This window comes from Aspergillus pseudodeflectus (genome assembly GCF_044049435.1).
Source record: "Aspergillus pseudodeflectus strain CBS 756.74 chromosome Unknown BJX68scaffold_31, whole genome shotgun sequence".
In the NCBI taxonomy this organism is placed as follows: Eukaryota; Fungi; Ascomycota; class Eurotiomycetes; order Eurotiales; family Aspergillaceae; genus Aspergillus; species Aspergillus pseudodeflectus.
In genome coordinates, this window is record NW_027263807.1 from 295,912 (window position 1) to 319,251 (window position 23,340).

The 23,340-nt window shown below is 51.2% G+C and overlaps 10 protein-coding genes across 10 annotated transcripts; 7 read left to right on the forward strand and 3 right to left on the reverse strand.

The window, feature by feature from the left end:
* The first annotated feature begins 3,188 nt into the window (after positions 1-3,188).
* On the forward strand, positions 3,189-4,759 carry BJX68DRAFT_122587 (uncharacterized protein). Its single transcript, XM_071036147.1, has 2 exons — positions 3,189-3,448; positions 3,555-4,759. The coding sequence occupies exons 1-2, from the start codon at positions 3,269-3,271 to the stop codon at positions 4,428-4,430; spliced, it is 1,056 nt and encodes a 351-aa protein (XP_070897398.1). The 5' UTR covers positions 3,189-3,268; the 3' UTR covers positions 4,431-4,759.
* Positions 4,760-6,203: 1,444 nt separating this feature from the next.
* On the forward strand, positions 6,204-7,266 carry BJX68DRAFT_240578 (uncharacterized protein). Its single transcript, XM_071040699.1, has one exon. The coding sequence runs from the start codon at positions 6,598-6,600 to the stop codon at positions 6,871-6,873; it is 276 nt and encodes a 91-aa protein (XP_070897399.1). The 5' UTR covers positions 6,204-6,597; the 3' UTR covers positions 6,874-7,266.
* A 679-nt stretch (positions 7,267-7,945) lies between these two features.
* BJX68DRAFT_240580 (uncharacterized protein) lies at positions 7,946-9,142 on the reverse strand. Its single transcript, XM_071040700.1, has one exon. The coding sequence runs from the start codon at positions 8,436-8,438 to the stop codon at positions 8,145-8,147; it is 294 nt and encodes a 97-aa protein (XP_070897400.1). The 5' UTR covers positions 8,439-9,142; the 3' UTR covers positions 7,946-8,144.
* Positions 9,143-10,239: 1,097 nt separating this feature from the next.
* On the forward strand, positions 10,240-11,637 carry BJX68DRAFT_268527 (DUF821 domain protein; the record flags this gene model as incomplete). The annotated part of the gene is made up of 2 exons (XM_071046111.1): positions 10,240-10,668; positions 10,729-11,637. 2 exons carry the CDS (start codon positions 10,240-10,242, stop codon positions 11,635-11,637), a joined length of 1,338 nt encoding a protein of 445 aa, XP_070897401.1.
* Positions 11,638-12,350: 713 nt separating this feature from the next.
* Positions 12,351-14,762, forward strand: BJX68DRAFT_122650 (alkaline phosphatase family protein). The gene is made up of 2 exons (XM_071036148.1): positions 12,351-14,106; positions 14,159-14,762. Exons 1-2 carry the CDS (start codon positions 12,384-12,386, stop codon positions 14,557-14,559), a joined length of 2,124 nt encoding a protein of 707 aa, XP_070897402.1. The 5' UTR covers positions 12,351-12,383; the 3' UTR covers positions 14,560-14,762.
* A 482-nt stretch (positions 14,763-15,244) lies between these two features.
* BJX68DRAFT_256368 (BCS1 and AAA domain-containing protein) lies at positions 15,245-17,443 on the forward strand (the record flags this gene model as incomplete). Its single annotated transcript, XM_071043173.1, has 5 exons — positions 15,245-15,325; positions 15,458-15,780; positions 15,827-16,834; positions 16,879-17,243; positions 17,364-17,443. 5 exons carry the CDS (start codon positions 15,245-15,247, stop codon positions 17,441-17,443), a joined length of 1,857 nt encoding a protein of 618 aa, XP_070897403.1.
* A 33-nt stretch (positions 17,444-17,476) lies between these two features.
* Positions 17,477-17,970, reverse strand: BJX68DRAFT_268530 (uncharacterized protein; the record flags this gene model as incomplete). The annotated part of the gene is made up of 2 exons (XM_071046112.1): positions 17,477-17,591; positions 17,651-17,970. The coding sequence occupies 2 exons, from the start codon at positions 17,968-17,970 to the stop codon at positions 17,477-17,479; spliced, it is 435 nt and encodes a 144-aa protein (XP_070897404.1).
* An 893-nt stretch (positions 17,971-18,863) lies between these two features.
* Positions 18,864-19,727, forward strand: BJX68DRAFT_268531 (uncharacterized protein; the record flags this gene model as incomplete). The annotated part of the gene is made up of 1 exon (XM_071046113.1): positions 18,864-19,727. The coding sequence occupies one exon, from the start codon at positions 18,864-18,866 to the stop codon at positions 19,725-19,727; it is 864 nt and encodes a 287-aa protein (XP_070897405.1).
* A 359-nt stretch (positions 19,728-20,086) lies between these two features.
* BJX68DRAFT_122664 (uncharacterized protein) lies at positions 20,087-21,367 on the forward strand. The gene has a single exon (XM_071036150.1). The coding sequence runs from the start codon at positions 20,424-20,426 to the stop codon at positions 21,069-21,071; it is 648 nt and encodes a 215-aa protein (XP_070897406.1). The 5' UTR covers positions 20,087-20,423; the 3' UTR covers positions 21,072-21,367.
* Positions 21,368-21,952: 585 nt separating this feature from the next.
* Positions 21,953-23,313, reverse strand: BJX68DRAFT_122662 (uncharacterized protein). Its single transcript, XM_071036149.1, has one exon. It carries the CDS (start codon positions 22,786-22,788, stop codon positions 22,003-22,005), a length of 786 nt encoding a protein of 261 aa, XP_070897407.1. The 5' UTR covers positions 22,789-23,313; the 3' UTR covers positions 21,953-22,002.
* Positions 23,314-23,340: the final 27 nt, after the last annotated feature.

Consider the following 23,340-nt stretch of genomic DNA (forward strand, 5'->3'; position numbering starts at 1 on the left):
CGACGTAGAACGTAAATTGACGATGAAGCAGGCATTGGGATTATCAGCGCCTATACCAACGACCGGCGTTGTGAAGATTATGTACAAAACTCGTTTATAAGAACCCTTGCTGTTCATCAAGACATTTTCACGCTTGCGGTCTGCAGCGGACTATCCAAACCACAGCTCGACCATTGCAATCCAATGCTCCGACAAGTCATGAAGAGCCCTGGTACAAGATGAAGAGGAATAAGAAGAGCAGGAGATGAGAAAAAGGGGGAGGAGTATTGACGACGTTGAAGTTGCTATCAAGACGTCGTAGTCATGACAATGTATAGAGTCGTGCGTAGATGTCGATATTGTGTCTGTAAAATGTCAAGTGCCTCCAAAGCATACCCTGTCTATCACAGATTATTAGCGCGATGATATACTCCTAGGTTTATCAAAACCTGCAATCACTTACATATAGCAAAAGAACCATCATTTATAGAACCGGGATCCCATTCCCGACGGCATGCCGACGTACGATTGATTGAATAGATTTTATAATGTGTGATCTCTAGAAGAAACCAAAGTTAGGATCTGGAACGAGGCCGAGATGTGACCAGGTACTGGAAGTGGGTACATACCATCCAACTGGTGAGCTCAAGATTCTTTAGATGAATACTTTCATCCCTTTCTTTCGTCATTCCCTATTGAGTTTGCAAAAGACCAATAATTAAAAGTGGTCCAAAACGGCTCACTCTGGATAGATCATAAAGAGAGCCTCCGCTGCCTCCACTGGAGTATCGGCTGAGGTTATTGGAGAGCCTCCGCTGCGGTGCTGAATGGCCGTGATGTGGCGATATTGCAAAGCCTTGTTGTGTTGCCCGGTCGTGAGCCGCGTGGCATGACTCGATTAAAGAGCCTCCGCTGCCTCCCTGAAGGACAGTGTATTCGGTTCCAGAGTTCGGGATATTCATGCCACGAGGGCCGGAGGCACCGGTGATGGCGACCATCTTGCCCTTAAGACTGAAGAGGTCGTGGAGCGTTTCTGGTTCGCGTCATGACGGTATCAGAGAGCCTCCGCTGTCTCCGTTGGACTGTGGGGCTCTAGGACCCTCGGACGGTTTATATCAAGGTCTGTGGGAGATCCATTTGCGCAAGTTAGCCAAAGTTGCATTATTTGTGGGGAGACCTAAGCCAGCAAAGCTAAGAAACACGCCCTTGGCAACCAAGCCCTTTTGCCACCCGCGACAGACGAGCTCGACATTACCTGGGTCTCCGATAATCAACGCTCGATGTAACTGCTCTCCGAGGGTCAATTGACTTGGAAATGCACGCCGTAGACGCGCTTTGTTTGGCTAGCAGCCCAAGGCTCTAGCGAAATCAAACATTGACAGAGAATAGTCTGTTCATAGCGAGCAAGTTCGAGCCTGGAAGATTCGGAGAAGGCATAGACAGTCGCTGCCCCGCCAATCATCCGCTCCCTCCGCACATCTGCCATCCACGATTTTTAGTTCCCACCTGCCAACCACTCTCTGAAGCGCACCAAGTAAAGCACGCATACCTGATCAAACGATCTATTCCATGAACTCAATATTTGTCTCACGATCCCGCCCATCCCGGCAACCGCTGCCACGTCCTGATTTGGCCCGGCACTAACATCGAGAACCTTTAGGCCTGCAGCAACCGGGTTCTGTTCTCATGGCCAAACAATGAATTATATGATGGCACAGAATCATCTCTTTCTTTCCATCTTTTGGCCCACACGAACAAAAAAAAGAATATATAAAAAAAATGGGGATCTTCGCCTCTTATGGTTCTTCCATTACACGTCAAAAAGGGTACGCCTCGACTCCGTTTTCGAAAAGAGACTGGCATTTGCACTACCAGCTACAATACCTCTTGGAGATGAGTATACATGGGTTGCTTATAGACTTGTTAGGTTTAAACTAACCATCAACCCTATAAGAAATCTAGGGTCTTGCGCTTCCGGATCGAAACAAGACCTTTGCACTCGTCATGCCAACTCCGTCGTCCCAGTATCAGAGCAATAAGACCCGAGTCCCACAGACTGCAGTTCAAATATCTCTGACAAAAGGATTCGGCTTCTGCAGAAGGTATTTCCCGCGAATAGAACATTTACTGGGGCGTCCGTAGACAACTTGGAAACAACAGCGAACTCTTTTCCTCCAAGTCATGATAACATGATACTGCCCTATACTGTATTTTCTTTTCAGAAATCAGAATGCGCGCCGTTTACAGCGAATCTCCATCTTATCCAGAGTGGAGCATCCTCGTCAACCAGATCAATAGGCCCGGGTGACCCATCTAGCCCTAGCTTTGTTCTGGTCGACGAGGATGCTAAAGTGGTAAGCCCTCATGCCTCAATACCTTTTTTTTCGCATTTTATTTCTCCTTTCTTCTCTACTGACTCCAGTGATAAGCCCTGCGCCATCTACCTCTTTCCGCGGTGCATTGTTGAGACTTTCTCTCAAAGAAAGTGCGACCCTTGGGCGTACCCCGTCCAACGCACCGCCGAGTTGCCAACCCAACCCCAAATGATTGGAGTCAGTTCTCTCTTCCTTTGCAACTATTATCAAAAGAAATCCAATCTCGGAAACAATATACTGACACTAGCGACGTGCAAACAAACGAGACCCGAATCTCGTCGGAGAAGTACGGGAACGTCGATAAGTCCTGCGCACAACTGACTCCAAAAGCCTCAAGAATGATGGCAAAGGACTATCCTAACTCGAAGAATAAAAATATAGCTCTCAAGCACTACGCGTCGAAACTTTCCTCGTTCGAACACGACCTCCTCCTCTGCTTACAAACACCCCGCGCGCTGTGAAGCCTTACTCTTATTCTTATTCCGCCTCTCGGACTTCCACAACAATCACAAAGGCAACTTAAAGTAAGGGATTATTCGCCAACCCTTAATCCTTTAATTCACAAATTAAAGGACCCCATCTTCTCTTGTTTTTCTTCCGCGGTCAAAGGAATAACACGCCTGCAGCATAAGCCCACACAACAAGGAGCCATTATTCGCCATGAGGATGCCGGGCACCACATGGTAAGTGCTGTTCCCCAATACAATCGCCTACTTTTCCTGACACTTCCAAAAAAAAAAGGCCCCATTTCTGAAGGCATGGATGCCACCAATCCATTCGGTTCGAGTCCAGCGCCATATAAAAAGACAACCCCGACGCCCGCTTCTGCTTCATCTCATTCCATCGAATGAGACCAACCTCTCTCTCAACCAACAAGCTTTTTTTTTGTTTTAAAAACAGAAAAACTCACCAAAATGACCAATCTACAAGCCAATAACGACAACATCATTGTTTTCATTGCCCGCGTATCGAACAGATACCGCAGGCTGAGCGTACCGCAAACCTGCACGAAGTTTATCAAAGGGCCTTTACGCGAAGCCAAACGCCTATACCGTCAAGCATATGGCATTGGTCCAAATAACTTCGCCACAAAGGTATGTTGTTTCTTATACATCAGCTAGTCTAGACCATTCGATCAGGTTACTTGCTTCGAGGCGTAGAAAGAGCCCTGCTAATAGATGGCTCTCTCTCACTTGACAGGTCGCATTTGTGCACCAATACAACAGGCCCCTGCCAGCAAATGGAGAAGTCCAAACCACTCTCGAGGACTATCTCCATCAGGCATGCCTGGAACACCGAGACATACAGCTAGTACCCGTTGGCTGGGATGGCCTTACCACAAATCTGGGCTGGCTACGCAAGCTCCTCAAGCCATTCCGCCGACACCTAGCTAGGATCGGAATGAGGGTCCTTGTGGGGAGGACCTTTCATCAAGTATCCCTCTCGTGTGTATGTGACGTGCACACCGGTGATCTGGATATCCACAACGTCGACGACACCACCCGAACCTTCATCGCCCAAATCCATGACCTCTGGGCCAAGAAGGAACGTCGAAATCCAGTCATTGGTGGTCTACATGGTGTGCGCCCGGGTCGTATCGCCGTCCAAGCCGATCAGCCTTTGAATCACATTTGCACCTATCCAGGCTGTGGCAGAACTTTTGGACAACGGCGATACCTCACCCGGCATGTCAGGAGAGTCCATGACAGGAATGATGAGCAGCAAGAGGCATCCCCAGATTCAGATTCAGACGACTCTACTACCTCGACTGCCTCTTCCGACAATGACTCTCCTTCGACCGCACCATCTGCAGGTGATGACACCACTGGAAGCGACTCGGATAGTGACGGAGATCCGACCACAATGGAGACGCCCCTGTACCGTCGGCCTTTGACATGTCACCACCAACTGCCTCCTCGTCTCCGGCCTTTCCTTCAGGATCTCCATCACCACCCCCTCCCAGCAACCTCCCAACCACACCTCCGCCGCCGCCGCTACCACCACTGTCGCTGCTGCCGCCACTACAACCACGGCGGCTACCTCTGCGGCCACCACCACCGCCGCCGCAGCGCCTGAGGAGGGGGGTCCGACCACCACCGTTGTCCCGCTGTCCCGCTGTCCTATGAAGCAGCAGCCCGAGATGATACACTCAGCCGCTTGTTCCCCAAAATCATTCCAGACATGAATTGTCTATAATGGGGAAGGCCCCCCAGAACCAATATGCAGCTACTGGCGCCCCCCTCGCCCCGCCCCTTTTTTTGTATATTATTGGGTTTGCAATCAATGATTGACACCGTTTGTTTCTGATTTTCCTCTACCGAGGGAATTACCTCCCGCGCTAGCAGCCCGAGACACCCCACTGCCGTCTAGCAATCATGACCAGCATAACGAATCAAGATAGCGAGCCGCATATTGTCAAGCTATATGGAACCTGGATAGTAAAATCCAGTGCTCTGGCATGACCTCGTGAAGACTGGCACCCATGGTTGATCGAATCAGGCGCAAACTTTGGAATGGAGCGACACCGAAAAATGGTCGCAAATAGAACTAACAAAAAGCATGTAACCGTCATGCGGTACATTTCTCGACAGAGGCATAATCGCTCGAACAAAATATGGACTCACAAAACACCCTCTTCGATGAGATCTCTGGTCGGCGGAAGATGCACAGGAGCGAGTGGGATCCGCTTAAGCATAACGTTGGCGCAGCCACCGAGAAGCGAGGATCCAAGATTTATGCCCTGCGATTTGGCATGACTGTCTTGGCGTCGATTGCCCAAGCCCCGGATTCATTGGCCCGGTACAAATGCCGGAAGAATGCATTGGAAGTTGAAGTTCCAACATGAATCACGGACTCATCCACTCCACACAGCAGTTTAACCGATTGAGGTCTGCTCATGACGGGTCTCGTTCTATATATCCACCCAGTCCGGCATCGCCACAAGCATGGAAACCCGGACAAGGAGAGAGAGGTATTGTCCAACTTTGCTGCTAGAAACAGACGACTGTCGGCATCTATTCTTGATGGAAAAACGCATTCGCGTTCCTCAAAAGCCATGTCCGCCAACAAACCAAAGACACTGAAGATTGTCGGCGTGGCATCGAGGGATGTACCATGGCTGCAAAAGGGGCGTAGCAAGACCAGATTGCCTTGTGCTCCTATTGTTGTGGTTGCTTATGGGCTGCATGTTTGGCATGTTGACGATGACTGATCCAATGCGCTGGAAACCACGCCAATCCTCTGGTGATTGCGAGTGAGATTGAGTGGAGGCTCCACATGGAATTGCCCAATGAACTTCCAGGGCACTCTGGTACAACCCGCCTGGAGCTGGTATGGTCACCGAGTTTAGCCTTAACCCTCCCATAAGGTTAAGGCTAAACCCTCCTTATTGTCGGTGGCGAAGAAGCCTGTCAGCAACCCATGCTGGCGGGCGGGGGCCGTCGATCATAAAGTATGACTGCACACGATGACAGACAAGGTAAGATTTACCCTTCTAGCAGTTACCAGCCGAAAAGTTTACCCTGCTAATCTATTCCATGGTTCGTAGAATTAGGCCTCTGAACAAACCAAGAACCTGCCTTGCCAAACCCGGTTGCTCGAATTCAGCCACCGAGTCGACTGTCACCTTTCCGAGCGTTACATTGCTGCCCTTCAAATGCCTTCCTAGGGAGCATTGCGTCGGTACAAATGCACGCACATGTACGCAGCCGCCCAGTCTGTCCGAATGGCTCCAACGAAGCGCAGAAATTTCTCCCGCCAACGGCTTTATCTCTATCCAGTCCCATGTCTTGGGACACGTCTTCTTTGTACAAGTCTTGGCCTTTTTCTCCTCTGGTATCATTGCGAAAGAAGGCCGAGCAGGATGGGATGTATGGTGCATCGCCGAAGATGAAGCTCCATCTTCTCGAACCCCAGTCACATAAGGAACACCATTAGGTGCTACCACCACAACTAGATGCTTGGTCCGCATGCACATGGACAGGGCTCATCGAGATAACGTCCATTGCAATAGCAGCAAAGGTTTCAGGACACCTATGCCATGTCAAACTATAGCAAATCAGCAAGAAGGCAATTTCCTGTGCATTCCAAACCACAACGAAGAGAAAAAGCTCGAGGATGCGCAGAAGGGAGTGGTACTCCATTTCCCGCGAACGTCGCCCTGGTACGTGAGACGAGAGTCTAGGGCTGCTCGGCATACATTCAGACTTTCGTCACAGCTTCGACTCCTGTCCTCTGGAAATTGATGCGACTATCCATGCCTGGCCCCTGGATAGCAAACACCTCTGGGAAACTCATCTCCACAATTTTATTGCATTGCTCAAGTTGGACGTCAATCAAGGCCGACTGGATCCCTTTAGGAAAAGATACAATCCCCTTGGTGTTAATGAATTTTTGCAAGGTGTGCGGCCTGGCTGAAACCATATGCAACTACCCCAACGCATTCATAGGCGAGCAATCGTTCCAAAAGGCTGCGCAAGAGGAGTTGAAGGGGTTATTCGGGAGGCAGAGAATAAGATAAAGGGAGTCATCCGGGAATGATGATAATGACCTTTTGAAAACACCGGTCTCTTCAAAGGCTTGGCTCCATTGCTCAAACACCTGCTAGCATATATGATGTGAGCTAACCAGGGTGACTAACATCTCCTGTCTGGAGCTTGATGATGTACCCGCGGCGCCTTTTTATCGAAAGCTGGGCCAGCCGTGGTGCCTTTTATGGAATCCTGGTCATGGTGCCTTTTTATTGAATGCTGGTCGCGGCGCCTTTTTATCGGATGCTGGCCGTGGTGCCTTTTATGGAAATCTGGTCGCGGCGCCTTTTTATCGAATCCTGGTCGTGGTGCCTGTTTATTTGATAATGGGTCGTGGTGCCTGTTCATTGGATCCTGGGCGCGGTGCCTTTTTATCGAATCCTGGCCACGGTGCCTTTTTATGGAATGCTGGGCGCCTTTTTATTTGATAATGGGTCGTGGTGCCTTTTTATCGAATCCTGGTCATGGCGCCTGTTCATTGGATCCTGGGCGCGGTGCCTTTTTATCGAATCCTGGTCGTGGTGCCTGTTTATTAGAATGCTGGCCGTGGCGCCTTTTCATGGGATCCTGGATCTCATGGTGAATCGTGGTCTGCAATACACACGCCTGTTGTGGAGAGAGACAAGGAAGTTATTTGACAGTGCGGGCAGTCAAGTTCCACTCGCGAGGCTCCATCTCATAACCGGCAAAATATAGAAATTCGGTTCTGGTTCTATATCAGACCATGATGGCGTGTTGGACAAAAATGGGCCACACTATGAATCGTGGCAGTACAAGCCTGCAAGGTACAATGCCCATGTTTGAACCTATCGCCACAAACAAGGATCGAGGAGGCAAATGACATGGGCAGCACTAAACGGCAGAGAGGAATGTATTCACGGATATTGTCAAAAGAGCCATGATGAACACAAGATGGATAAGGATACCACAGCTCAGCGTCCGCCATGTGCGGACGTGATGGTCATGCTCGGCCCTTGCGTGTTGTGGCATATCATGTCCAGCCTTCCGATATAGAAATGGACATGTGTTGGCTCCTTTTTTTTTTTTTTTTTTTTGTCGTCTCGAACCGCCGCTCCCGGGTATTGGCCATTTGATGGTGTCTATTTCGAGGTTCCCCTTCGTGCACTTCCCAGCGAGCAGTGGTGTCTTTGACGATGCCCGCTATCGTACCTATTGCAGGCTCTCCTCTGGACCATTACTCCTGTGCAATGTGGCCAACCCGCTGCGGCATACCATGATGGGCGTCCCACCGCAAACAGGATTATGCTCGGCTCCGCGCTGCGGCATACCAGGATGGATCTGATGTTATCAACGTGACCATCAAGGCTACACAGGCAACAGTTAGACTGTCGGTCGCAAATGTCAATCCCACCAACCCTCGGTTTCGCGGGAGCGGGTAACTCTGGCGCTGAATGCCATGCACAGGGAAATGACTTGAATGCCCAGGCATTGGAGAGCGGTCTGCTGATAACAACTGAGATGGCAGGAGCTGGTCACGACTAACCCTAGTCTGGTGGGTATAAAAGTCCAAGGAGCCATCTTGCACCATGATCATGAGCAGGAGTGTATCTCAAACCAGACACCTGACGTCTTACACTGCTTATCGCCACGACGGATGGAGCGGTTGATTTGCCGACATGGACGACGACGACGCCCATTCAGCCTATTCTGTATTGGTTCATCATGACCTTTTTGACCGAGTCCATTATACCGCCACCAAAAGATAGGACTATCTTGGAAAGGGTTGTAAAAGGGTCCATCCCAGGCACGCATTGGAAGAGAATCTCTGACTCCGCCGGTAGATGTCTCGGGCCATACAGTGTTGACGGTCAAAATTCACTACACGCGAATCTGTCTGAACATCCCTGAAGCAATCCAATTCAAGGGCGCGCGTATTATGGTCAAAAAGGTGATGTGCAGGGTTGGCGATGACACGCTCGAAGCAATGCAGCCTGATGGGCGCGTGAGTTATGGACAAAGTGGTGGCTGATGACTATCAAGACAATCCAGCCAAATGGTCATATCGGCGTGATATTCGGACAAATGGGTGATGTGCTGGGTGGTCTGGATGGACAAGCTTGGTATACTCCGGTTCATGTGGCCTGGACATTGAGGCGACGCGCCAGCGTATCTAGAAAGATGGAGTTTATAACGTAAAAAGGGCTTGGCTTTGTTTCCGTTTGCGTTTCTGTAGCAAAGGCGAAAAGGGTTATAAAGCAAGGTTGCGCATTGGTGTACTGGGCGTTGATAATTAGAGACTCAGTATGACAATCCGCAGCACCCGCAGCGCCCACTCCGCAAAAATAATTTTGGCCAGGATTCTGCCACCAGATTAGCTGGACCCCAAAGTTGCATTACTTAATATAGGAACCTACCATACAAAATTAATACTAATTTAGATAAATTATAATCTAGAGTATCTACTTTAATCAAAGTAAATTTATTAATTATAAAGCTAGTCTAGAGGAGGAAGTAGCTTACTAGTCAAGTTTTCTTGTATTTTCCTGTTTATATTAATATTATTTTCTATTTTAATACTATGGTCCCTTTGTTGATGCCAATGTCGATGCTGATGTCGATGTCGATGGCGATGTCGATGGCAATATCGATGGCAATATCAATGCCAATATCAATGCCAATATCAATGCCAATATCAATGCCAATATCAATGCCAATATCAATGCCAATATCAATGCCAATGTCGATGCTAATATCGATGTCGTTATTATGCGATCAGAGGCCCACCCACCACACACAAGGCAGGCGGTCAAGCTGAGCGGTCAGCTTCAAATTGGTTTTGCAGACTGGCCGCTGAGGTTGCCATAGACCCAGGTAATGTCGAGCTCGTCTGTCGCGGGTGGCGAAAGGGCTCGACTCTTGGCTTTGCGGGCTTGGTCAGCTTCGCGCCAGCATCAACCTTGTCGCGGCCAAGAACAGACTCTCGCAACTGCTAAGGTGAGAAACGGCCGCGGCCTGGTGACGTACATTGAAGAACGATATCGATTGTTGCTATAGCAACCGGCCTTACGCCTCACCACCACCAAGTCTGACAGCCTTCAACCAGCCTCGATATCAGAAAAAAACCATTACATACGACGCTCTTTGATTACCAAGGCAGATCTGAGCCCGCTGCATTTATTGCCATTGAGAGGTCGACATGGCACAACCATCACGCGAAACTCCATAATCGCCTAATCCTCAGCCCACTGCACACTACACTACCACGACCTGTTACTTCGTTACACATACCCATCCACAATACATATCGACTGCCTATACTATACTTACATCTCTATATCTCTGCAAGACATATGCAAGCCATTTCATAGATTTCACGATTCTATATATTACACGCCATGCCTCTCACACAGATCATCCCCTCACCACCCCGCTTCCTCGGCGCAGGCGCCGCTCTCTCACTCCTACTCTTGACATTCCTTGTCTTTGGACGCTCAACGTATCTCTCAAATCATGCTGGGAACGGGTATATTGTAAAATCCAACCTCGACTCTCCTACTTCTAACAGACACTGCAACTCACAGAGCGCAGACAATGCGACGGAGTGGGAATTTTACGTCCACCGAGACGGCAATAACCATGGCTTATCTCACCAGCAATGCCAATCTGCGTTCCCGAAACTCTTTGGAGATTTGAATCGCGTTGCGGAGAGTAGAGCCGAGAGTGGCACGTTTATTAGCTTTGATGAGGTCGAGGAGCTTTCGAGGAGTGGGGAGGATGTTAATGGAGATCGGGGGCTTGTGAGGGGGGCTATTGTTGGTGGGGAGGTTAGTTTTTCTATCCTATTAAATTAATCATGCTGTCAAGTGCTAACATTATCCGGGTAGCTCTATATCATCTCCTACGGGGCAATGCCATACACATTTACCCGAGGAAAAGCAACCCTGCACTCGCTCAACCGCGCCCTATCCGCCTACGCAGACAGGGAAACCCTCCCAAATATTGAATTTGTCTTTTCAACCGACGACTTCTTCACCCCAAGCACGGGAAACCCAGGCCCCATCTGGTCCTACTCAAAGCACCCCACAGACAACAGCACCTGGCTAATGCCCGACTTTGGCTACTGGTCCTGGCCCGAAGTCTCGATCGGGTCATACAAGGAAATCCGCAGCCGCATTGCACAAGTCGACTCGAATCTTGAATTCAAATCAAAGAAGAAACAACTCGCCTGGCGCGGAAGTGTCAGCACAAACCCCACAATCCGCGGCGCACTCCTCGACGCCACCCGCGGGAGATCTTGGGCAAGTATCCGCGAAATAAACTGGTCCGACCCGGCCGACGTGCAGGCCAACGCCCTCCCCATGGAAGAATACTGCCGCTACATGTTCCTCGCGCACGCCGAGGGACGCAGCTTCTCCGGGCGCGGCAAGTACCTCCTCAACTGCAACTCGGTCGTGATTTCGCATGAGCTCACCTGGCTCGAGGCGCACCATGGTGCGTTGATTGCCGAGGGCCCCGAGGCGAATCATGTACGTGTTTCGAGGGATTGGAGTGATCTTGAGAAAAAGGTCGAACATCTCATTGATAACCCGAATGTTGCGGAGAGGGTTGCGAATAATGCAGTAAGAACATTTCGGGATAGATATTTGACTCCTGCGGCAGAGAGTTGTTATTGGAGGTATTTGGTTAGGGAGTATGGGAGGGCTAGTGGGTTTGAGCCTGTGCTTGAGGAAACAAAAAAAGGAAAGAGGGTTAAGCGGGGGGTGCTTTTTGATACCTGGATTTTGGAGAATTGATTACAAGATTTGGAGTTTGGGCTGCTGGTTACTTCAGGGTGTATTTTATGATTATAATGTATCCAAGGAATTCGAAGAATCAATGGGCACCAACACGCGTGTATATGGGTAGGGGGTACACATATAGATGTTCTATGACAGGAAAAAAGGAGTGAATCAGTGAATGAATTACTCCGATTGTAGTTCAATTTCATCTAGCTCATCCTTTGGCTATTAGTGGCATGTAATGATCACCTTGAAGTTTCATGTTAGCTACCTAGGTACTACACTAAGCAGTATTGTGAATGGTTAGAAAATTGAAGAGAGGGCTACCTAATATTTCAAGCTCAACGTAGAAGAAGAAAATACGGCCAACAGTGATAAATGAGAATTCCGTGGGCTGTTTTAATCCTTACATACTCTCTTAGAAACGAAAGGAGTGGTCGGTAAGATCATCAAAGTTGTGCCTGCCAGTTTCTATACCACAATGTATATAAGCCAAGACTTGGCTCTGCAACGAGCCCATACTCTGCAGCTTGAAAGTGAATGGGTGGATAGATATTCAAGTAGAAGAAGTTGACAGTTCCTTGTTGATGGACGTACTCTGTACTCTGATAGAATCGAGAATCGATTGGATATTCTCCATCCACTAAGCCTCATTTGGACTAGTGTACCAAGAGCCAGGTCTGGGCAGCACCTCCGAATCCGCCTCTTAACAGAACCCAAATCTCGCTCGTCAACTTCGCGATCATCGTCACTGTCCGCCCATGGCATCAAGACGGAATCTCCTTTCACCGCGCGACTACGACGAGGACGCCGAGTCGCTGCATTCTCCGCTATCAGAGCAGGACTCCGACAGCGAGGATGACGATTTCCTGGCAAACTCCCGCAGCACCCTCGAGCTCTCACAGTACGACCGCACAGTTCTTGAGGACGAGGATGAAACCGAGAAACTACTCACCAGAACCGGACCGACTCATGGGCTACGTCGGCTCTTCAGTCCGAATCGAAGCAATGTCAGGATAGGGAAGAAGGAGGAAGCCCGGCGACAACGACGGAAAGAAAGGAAAGATGCACGGAGAGCGCGCCGTGAGAAGCGCCATGGCAATGACGAGGGCAATGAGATGTACGAGATGGAAGAGGGGCATCGGGATGACGAAAGCTCGCTTTTGAGCTCATCATCTTCCGAATTGGATGAGCGGGTCAAGGAGCAGTATGCTGACTTTCAGGATCGCCAGAAAGTTTCCTGGCGAAAGCTGACTCTGGTCTTCTCTGCCATCTTCGTTCTCTTCCTCATCCTTTTGCTCGGCGCGTACAAGGCCTCGGCCAGCTTCCGCTCGTCACATTCCAGAACCCTGCTATCAAACGGAACGGCCCTGTTCGCTCCTACGACGATCCTTATATCGCTTGACGGGTTTCGCGCAGACTTTCTGAACCGAGGATTGACGCCAACACTCAGCGCCTTCATTGCCGAAGGCGTCTCGCCGCAATACATGCTACCTAGCTTTCCCAGCGTCACGTTTCCGAACCACTTTACACTCGTCACAGGCCTGTACCCTGAAAGCCATGGGATAGTTGGAAACACATTCTGGGATCCAGAGCTAGAGGAACAGTTCTACTACACGCACCCAAGTGTCAGCATGCAGCCAAAGTGGTGGAATGCGGAACCTCTCTGGATGACTGCCGAGAATCAGGGTGTCAAGACTGCTATACACATGTGGCCGGGCTCAGAAGCGCATATTGGAGGCGTGGAGCCTACTTACCTGGACCAGTTCAACGGCTCGGAGGCTCTGGAACGAAAGACACAACGCATCCTTGAGCTTCTGGATCTACCAGGGCTGGAGCAGGAGGGTACCTCTCCCAGCCGACCACAATTCATTGCTGCGTATGTTCCGAATGTCGATGCAGACGGCCACAAGTACGGCCCGAACAGTACTGAAATCAGAGGCACGATCGCAAAAGCAGACAACATGCTAGCGGGAATCTTCGCCGGCCTCCAGGAGCGCAACCTCACGGACATTGTCAACGTTGTTGTCGTATCCGACCATGGCATGGCCACAACCTCCACTGACCGGCTCGTCCAGCTAGACGATCTAATCGACCTCAGCCTAACAAGTCACATTGACGGCTGGCCACTCCGCGGAATCCGCCCAAAGAGGCCTGAAGATCTCAAAACGCTACAAGACCAGCTCTCGCTCGTCGCGACCAAGTATAAAGACGCAATTGAGATCTACACACGCGAGAATATGCCCGATCGATACCACTTCAAGAACAACGACCGCATCGCGCCCCTTTGGGTAATTCCCAAAACAGGCTGGGCTATTGTGGAACGCCCAGAGAATGATGTCAAGGCAATGCAGCACAACGGCGACGTCTACCACCCAAGGGGCATCCATGGGTACGATCACGAGCACCCCTTAATGCGGGCAATCTTTGTTGCCCGTGGGCCCGCCTTTCCACATGCGCCGAACAGCCGTGTTGATGTTTTTCGTATGTCCACACCCCCACTTACTTTGATAAATCGGGCGATTTAACAAGCTAGAAAACATCAACGTCTACAACATCCTCTGCGATTCGCTGGGAATCACTCCACACCCGAACAACGGAACCTTGCGCCTCCCATTGAAGCCGAGCGGTCTTCATTCTGACGAGAATGCGCCAGCGCTGGATGATCCCTCTGACCCACCAACCACAGCAAGTGCGGAGAGCGCCACTAGCACGGACAATATTCCAACAGCAGAAACAACATCAACTATATTAGAATCAACATCACCATCCCCAACCGCAGCCGCTAACCCTGAAGAGGACGCCGACGGTGTTGATTCAGATCAGCCACACGGCTGGTGGGATAGCATCTGGGGTAAAGTGGAAGAGTTGAAAGACTGGGCCAGTGATCTCTTTGAGAGCGTCAAAGAGGATGTTTCGTCTCGTGGACGTGACTGAGACATTATCTCCCCTTTCTGCGGGGTTAGTCAAGGTTGGCTAGCAAAGCCAATTAAGCCCTGACTGAACCTTTTAAATTCTAAGGGGAAGGAAAGAAGGTTCTGGCTCCCTTTGTTTATATCTTAATTAATTAGACTAGCTTAGATACCCCTGTTGTCATTATCACATCTATCTATCATGTTGTTGGAGAAACTCGTTGGCTGAGCCGAGGCCAAAGCTTGTTTTCAACCTACCTGGCGATGTACCTCGCCTTCCTCTGTACAGTTTGAATTGCTGAGCATACAAGAAACACACTGATTAGGTTAAGAACTCTGAAGTCTCTCATTCCACGGGCCATTGACTGGCAGCTGTCACTTGTCAAAGTACAGCAAGTGGGGACGCAATGGATGCTTTGCGCGAACCTGCATGAAAGCATCAAGAATGTCTTGGATTCTTCAATGGTTCATTGACCACTGGACAGAGGTCATTCAGTCATTTACATGGAAATGGAAGTTGAGCCTTGAGGTTCTTTCTCTATCTTTTCGACAAGGCAGTCTCCGATGGCCACCCTTGACTACTTATAGGACGCGGATTCCGTTCCATTTCGCCTCCTTCTCTTCAATTCTCACACTCGTTCATTGAGAAACGAGAAAGCTTTTTCATTTCCTTCGTTGGCACTCAGATTTGCATCGTCTTGCAGTTCAAGATGGCCTCTCCCAATCCCAACTCAACCACCGACCTTGGCACGCTTCATATGCCACCCCTCCGCATCTCCAGCCCAGACACCGTAACCGCAAGCGCAACCACCTTTCTCGAAGCCTTTATCCCGCGGTATTCCCTCTCATCTGAACTCCTCCTTGGCTATCTTCAAATCGACCTGTCGGAATTCAAGCGGCGCCTGCTCTGTACACCATCCTAGTCGCGGCATCCCGCTACCTCTACACTCTTGGAACACTGCGTCTCAACGACCACGATATCGGAGGGTGACTGGATGTACGAGCATCTCATGTACTGGCTCTCGTGGCAAGTCTTTACGGAAAACTCGATTCAATTCGTTGCGCGGACGGACATTCAGGGCGCTTGGGCGTGGAGGCGTCGCAGTGATGATGAGGATGAAGATGAGCAACAAGTCGATTCAGACGATTCAGACGGGAATAAAGTGATCAACCTCGACAGATACTGGGCGAGGACTGTCGAACGGACCAGGCTTAGGCCGGTGCACTTTATCCCCGTCGACGGCACGTACTTGTCAAAAGTTCCGCAACCACCTGCTCACACTCACCCGCAGGACGACGAGGGGGAGGAATAATACCAACATCAACGGCCGTGAATTCTCCTTCTTTGGCCTCGGCTCAGCCAACACCGAGTCTGAATCCCTCTCCCTCTCCCTCTCCTGCATCGGCCGGGACCCCACAATTCTCAAGAGCCTCCTCCTCGAAGCACAGCGGATCTATGTGGACAAGGACGCCAACAACACCCGCATAAACCGCTCGGAGAGGTGTCTCGGATCGTACCGCTGGGACTATTGCATGTCACGCCCCCCGCGCCCTCTATCAACAGTGATCCTGGACGATGACCAGAAAACCCGGTTTATCGACGATGTCAAGGAGTACCTGCACCCACAGACGGAGCGCTGGTATTTGGCCGGCGGGATTCCGTACCGACGCGGTTCCCTCCTGCATGGCCCACCTGGGACGGGAAAGACGAGCCTGTGCTTCGCGGTGGCCGGGCTACTGGGCGTGGACCTGTATTTGCTGAATCTGAACTCGCGCACGCTGAACGAGCAAGAGCTTTCGGACCTTTTCCGGATGTTACCGACGAGGTGTATAGTGCTGATTGAGGACGTTGATTGCGCGGGGATGGCGCATAAACGCAATAATGTCGATTCCAGCGCCGATAATCCAACAGCATCCGATACTTCCTCTTCATCTCAATCTGCGCAGAGAAAAAGAAGCACCCCCGGCGGAACCGAGCTCGGGCCCAACGTCGTCGACAACCAGGCCATATCCCTCTCTAGCCTGCTCAACATTCTCGACGGCGCCGCCGCGTGCAAGGGCCGCATCCTCGTCATGACGACAAACCACCCACAGAAGTTAGACCCAGCACTCATCCGGCCCGGGCGAATCGACATGCCGATTGCATTCCGCCATGCGTCGACAAGCGACGTCCAGGAACTGTTCTTGGCGATTTATACGACCCTTGACGGTGATCTTCCCATGCACGCCGCTTCTGCTTCTTCTAGTCCTAGAAGAAGTCCGGTGGCACGGACACGAAAACCAGCACGAACAGCGGGGGCGTCAGCAAAAAGACAACCGGACCACCTGCGCCTGGCAAGACAAGTGATACCTGCCCTTCCCCTTCCGTCTTTGGCGCTGTCAAGCACACGGTGTTCCCGCAGGAGAGCGTCCGGGAGTGGGCGGCGAAGTTTGCGGCAAAAGTCCCCGCGGGACAGTTTACACCTGCGGAGATTCAGGGATATTTGTTGATGCACAAGGCGGAGCCTGAGAGGGCGATTGCGGAGGTCGAAAAGTGGGTGAGGGAGACGAGAAAGAACAAGGCGGCGATTGAGCGGGGCAGTGCTGGGGATAAAGTACAGCGTGCGGATGCCAGGAAGAAGAGACAGGCGGCGAGTGTAACTGCGAATCCGAATACAGGTGCAAATGGGAGCAGTGGTAATGAGTCGGCGAAGGACAAGAATGGTGGAGGTGAGGTGGCGAGGAGGAGGAGAAGGAGGAGGCAAGCGAACAAGGTTCCTTGTTGACTGGGCCAAGCATTTTCATATGATGTAGTTATGTTAATAGACCGCTCTGCTTTTTAGTTACTAGAATGTGAATCTGACATATCATGGATAACCAGAGATGTTACCCAAAAGTCTATGCTGAATATGCATAACCACATCCCCTAGTAATATATGTCCACTAGTATACGTACCACCTACCTATGGTACCTCTAGCGGCGAAATCTTATACCCGTTTGAGAGAACGACAAGGTCATTGCTCCCCACCTTGAACGCCCACAAGTTCGGCTTCGTTGGGTGTCGCATATACAGGTCGCTAAAGTTAACTGGTTGCTTCTCTATAAAAGTATTGGAAGATTCCATGGCATAGCGCACCAATGCTCGTATGTATCCGCCTCAATCTCTTTGAACTCGAATCCGGAGTAGGGGCCCAAGCAGAACCAGAACCAGTCTTCCCTGGAGGGGACCAGGTTCCCGATAAACAAGCCCTCTGCTGTACCGGTCAAGTTAAGCACCCTGATCACCTCATTGATAAAGACAGAGCTGGGGTCACCACGGGTGGTGTAAAAGGCCTTGTCCTGGTACTCCTTTGTGCTGAGCGGCTTTGCGAATTCGAGGTAGCTGCTGCTTTTACCTGAAGACAGAGACCCGCTTGTCTTTTCCCTAAACTGGCTCGGCCGGCCGTCCTCGTACATCACTTCAAAGGCCTCATCTTTGGCGAATTCACCCCGCGGTGCACTGATCCATCCGCCAGGAGGTGTTGAATCCTGTTCGTGGATCGAGCAGCGAGATGGACACCTTGACTCCGCTCATGGATATGGTTGAATTTCTTCTGCTCTGCCATCCTGCGCAGCGCCTTTCCGTACGCCCACGTGTGATGGAGGTCTACATTTTGACGGTGATGAGCCCTCGTCCGTTAAACATTACCTACTCTGAAGTTGGTGCCTCTTGCAGGCACGCAAAAGATTGAACCCTGTTTATGAGGCGGCTACGCTGCAATAATCCGGACTCGGGGAGGACACTGATGTCTAGAACTCGGACTGGAACAATTAATTCGCTGAATTCCGACAGTCCTCCGCGCGCGAATAACACAGATGAGTTCGCAGCTTTGTGCGCTTGCGGCCACAATCTGCAACACCCATGTCCAGTAATTTACCAGCAGATCTAAAACCACCAAACCGCAAAATCTCTCCCAATAAAGCAAGAATCGATCCTTGTTTCTCGCCGTTATTTCTGTTTTCGAGCTCTTGAAAGGGCTGGATCCGCCCATCACGTGATATCATTCTTGCCTCTCTCTGGAATGCAGGACTGGAGACGGAAGACTTGCGAACTTGCCCGGCAGCTGTGTCGGAGGCTTTCCGGATGCAGCTTTAGAACGCCATGTTCAACAATATACCCCGGTTCCAGGATGTTGGAGTCGTCAGCGCGGGAAAACGGACGCAGACATGCGCGACAAGTAGGGCTATCGGTTTCGGCCACACAAGATCTATAAGTATCGCGTCGAGCTCTCGTCTGTCGGACTAGTCATCTTCGATCTTACTGTTGATCGGTTACTCTTGAAAATCAAGTCCAATCTCAATTCCGCAACATGCACTTTTCAAAGCCACACACTCTCATTGCACTCGCCCTCGCGGCTGGCACTGTCAGTGCTCAAGCAGGCGAGGATGCAGAGGCCACGACCGCTGTTGCTGAGGCCACTGCTGTCGACGTCCCGGTTGTTGCTACTTCTGTTCCCGCGAAAGAAGTAAAGATAACCACCACGGTCGGTGTTTCCGTCTCCACTACTGTGGAAGACAGACAGGAGCCTACTACATCCACCTCGGCCTCTGTGGTTGTCCCCGTCTCCACTGCTGTGGAAGACAGACAGGAGCCTACTACATCCACCTCGAACTCTGTGGTTGTCCCCGTCTCCACTGCTGTGGGAGACAGACAGGAGCCTACTACATCCACTTCAACCTCTGTGGTTGCCCCCGTCTCTTCTCCTTCTTCTCCTTCTTCTCCTTCAGAGACCACCACCACCCAGCCGACAACCTCTCAGCCTGTCATCCCCAACACGGAGACAAACGCCCGTGCTGAACCCAGCGGCAGCGCGCCTGTCGTCGAGTCAAGCCATCCTGCGCAGGTCACTGCCACTGCGCATGCTTCCAGCGCCGTTATCCCATCCTCTGCCCCGGCCCCCCCGGCCTCGAGCGCACCGCTCATCCCAACCGCACCTCGAGCATCAAAGACTGTCCCTAGCTCCTCGGCGCATGCACAAAAGACCTCTGCCAACAATAGACCCACTTCGACAAGCTCGCATGAGGACAACGACAAGGGTAATGGCGAGGAAGTTGAGGATGTCCCTCGTCCCCAGCCTCCCGCTGATGAACTGATCAGCCCTGGTGCCAGGCTGCTCGTCCCCGGCCTTGCCAGTCTGGCCGGTTTTGCCCTGGGTTTGATCTATCTGGCTTGATTTGAATTTCCTATTTTCTTTGCTGATTGCTCTACTCGCTCCAATGGTTGGAGTCTGGCGTAATATATTGAGGTTTTCTTTTTCGCAATTTGTTTTTATTAGGCGTTCAAATACAATCTTAGTCTGCATCCCATATTTCATGTCTTCGGCCTCTGCCTTAGTTATTGGTATTTCAGCAGACTTTCTTCTGCCAATTTTTACCAGGGGTTAAGAGCTCATACTGGAAAGCTTAGTAGCAAGGTATTGTGCCTTGAAGAAATACTGGTAAATGCAAGTCGAGGAGTTCTTGTCTTCCCTCAAGATAAGTGCTTGTATAACAGTCAGGTTGAGACGAAGCTATTAGTCCTTATACTATCTTTCACACACAAAGCCTGGTCTATAGCATATTTCTCTTCACTTTTCCACCTTACCCTTAATACTACTAAGCACAACTACTTCTTATCCTTCATAGTGCCGAAAAGACCCTGAACTACCAAGCCATGCCTCCATATTCAAGTCGCCAGCAACGCCGAGCAATCATGCACATAACACAACACAACGCAGCCATGATCTTATTATCATCGCATCTCTCTCCCCCCTCTCCTCTATTCGAGATCGAATAGCAACACCACTGGAAAAAGAATCTGGTCACTTTTCACCCAATCATTACTCATCTTCAAATCCAAACCCTACAGAGACACAAGAAACCCATACAAAATGAAGCGCCGCGCACCCCCGTCTCCCCTCGACCTCGCCATCTCATCTCTGACAAATTTCACGCCCAGTGGCGCGGTTCGAGGCGTTACACCAGGGTATAAAAGCAGCGCCAATCCTCACGCCAAAACGAATGCAAATGTTAATACCAACGCCCATGTCGGCTCAAATACCAGCTCCAAGGTTACCAATCCCACCACCGTTACGACTTCCAAACCGAGTTCCAACGCCTATGCTACCTCGAATACCAGTTTCAAAACCACCAGCCCCGATACCGTGACGAACGCCCATGTCACCTCCAAGTCCAACGCAAGCTCCAACCTCAATCCGAACACCAACACGCAGCCCAATCGACCCGCCCCAGGCATCGAAAGCGAGCGGCCCCACCATGAAACATACAGCCTCAAGATGGCGAGGTTCTGGGCTGCAAAGGCGCAGGCGCTCAAGGAGCCGTTTATTCCCGCGGGTGACGACATCGGCGAGGGGATTGCAGCCGGGGAGGTTCAGTATAGCCGAAGTACTGTTGGTGAAATGGCTGGTGGTTGGGCTGGGATTGATTGGGTATGTTCGTTATTTTTGTTTTGTTTTTGGTTACTTATTTGCTGGTGTGGTTGTGGTGGGTTTGTGTGTTTGGCTTGTATACTTTTCTGATACACAGATGCAAGTTCAAGTTGAGCGCAAGCACAAGTACAAGCACTCTAGGTCTCAAGACCAGACTGACACGATGAGAAGTATGGACTAACCACATCCTCCCAGCTAGCAACCTCACAAACCCAGTTCGGGCAGCCAGCGAACCTGCCTACTCTCCCCAACACAGGCCCCATAACCAACGACACAATAGCAGCAATCCTAGAAAAGTGCGCCCCACCCGACCCCAAAGCCCGAGCCTGGCTACAAGCACACCTCGCCGCAAAAGCCGCCTCCGCCGCCGCCGCGCACGCACACCATCTGCGCGAGAAACTGCGCGAGCGCGAAGGGCTCCGGAAGCAGGTACTACAGCGGCTTCGCGCGAAGACACTTGAAGCGCTCAAGGGAGCGAACGCGTCGAGGGAGGAGGCGAGGGAGGTTCTTGAGATGTTGCCGCCGAGAAAGGCGGAGGTGGAGGTTGGGGTTGGGGAGGAGGGCGCTGATGTTGATGTTGCGCTGGAAGAAGGGTTTCCGGGGGCGTTGGGGGATTTGGATCCGGCAGATGGTGAGGGGGAAAAGGGTGGGGATGTGGAGAGGAAGCAGTTTCTTAGGGTTGTGAGGGCACATGCGCAGTTGCAGAATGTTATGAAGGAGATTGAAGAGATGAAGAAGGGGGTTGGGGCTTTGGCTGGTGGAGAGTCTGAGGAGGAGGAGGAGTCTAGTGGTGAATATGAGGATTATGGAAAAGGAGATGGTGGCTGTCAAATCGGCTCGGACGACTCAGTCGACTCAGATGAGACTGTTGATGATGTTGACGATGCGGCTGGTGAAGACGAGATGGATCTTGTGGCCTAGTCGGCGAGGGTTGTTTTGATGTACTTTAGGAGGGCTGTCCCAAAAGGCAGCGAGTGTATGATAACTACTAGGCCCTTTCTGTTTTGTCGATAGCACCATTTCACCCTTTCTTGCTCTTGCTGGACCCTTTGTCTTTCGTCGGGCTCTCCAGCTTATCTACCAGTGGTCGGTATGGCGACGCGAGCAGGTACTCTGGCGACCTCCCGAGCTCATCCCGTCTCGGCTCGCCTACAGACGGACGACGCACCTGCTCCTCGTGCATCTTGTCCAAAGGCTCGCCGACGACTTGATACTTTGCCCAGTTGATCGGCGGCATACGGACAACATTCTGCGGCGGGGGAATCGTCCCGCCGAACCCATTTGTATCTCGTTGCCCAGCATCATTCTCGTCATCCTCGTCATCATGATTGAAATCAATAAACGCCCCGCTTTCCTTCCTGACCAGATTCCCCGCCGCAAGCTCCCGCGCAAACTTCTCCGGCTCTCTCGCCGCAGCCTCTTTCATCCTCTCCAGCACCCGTATATCCCTTAACCCCTGCTGCTTCTGCAGTTGCAGTATCGAAATCGCCGAGCGCAGCGCAATAGCATCGGGGTTCTCGCTTTCAGATATCGGGACAGGCGGCGGTTCGGGCGCAAAGGAGGCAGGTATTGGTGGCGGGGGAGACGGTCGCGAGAGTGAGCTGTATGGCGGTGCTTGTGATGTTGGTGATGGCGACGCAGCTGGTGGGGGGATTATGGGGTGCTGTGATCCGTTTGATGCGGCAGAGGGGTTGTTGACGGGCGCGAGGTGCGCAAAGACCGGGGTTACGGGGGAGTATGGTGGGCGTGGTGGTGTACCTGGGCGAGAGGGCTCGTCGGGTGGGGTTTCTTGGGTTGGTGGTTGCATTGTTCCTGGCTCGTGGAGCTTTTGGCGCCCAGAGGCTGGTGTTGGTCTGTAAATGCGATGTGATGCGATGATCTAGGTTGCCTGCGCGGTGGAAGTCGTAAAAAAAGTATGTATATAACTTCTTTGTTTGTGAAGCAAGATATGTGCTAACTGTGGCCCATCTTATGTGAGGATGTGAGGAATGTTTGGGGTATGTCTGACAGGAGGAGTCGGCTGAAGCAAGCAGTGAGTGGCCTTCGATGACGAAGGCTGGACCGTATGCTTGTCTTATCGGCCTCCGATAGCGCAGCAATACATAGATCGGCGTGGGCAGCCCTTCTCCGCGAACCCGCCCCCTCTTGATGCATGCAACGACACTTGGCCCTAAAAAGTGTCGCTCTAGGTTTGAGTAAACACAAGTTATTTACTCTGGTTACCTCAGTGGTACTATAAGCTCAAAACTTGTATTTGTTCAAAAAGTTGTCGGATTGTATGGCCTGATGGGCTCGGAATGGCCTGATTGCTCTCTGGCGCGCGGCTCACCGCCTAAAAAAAATCACCCCGACCACCCGG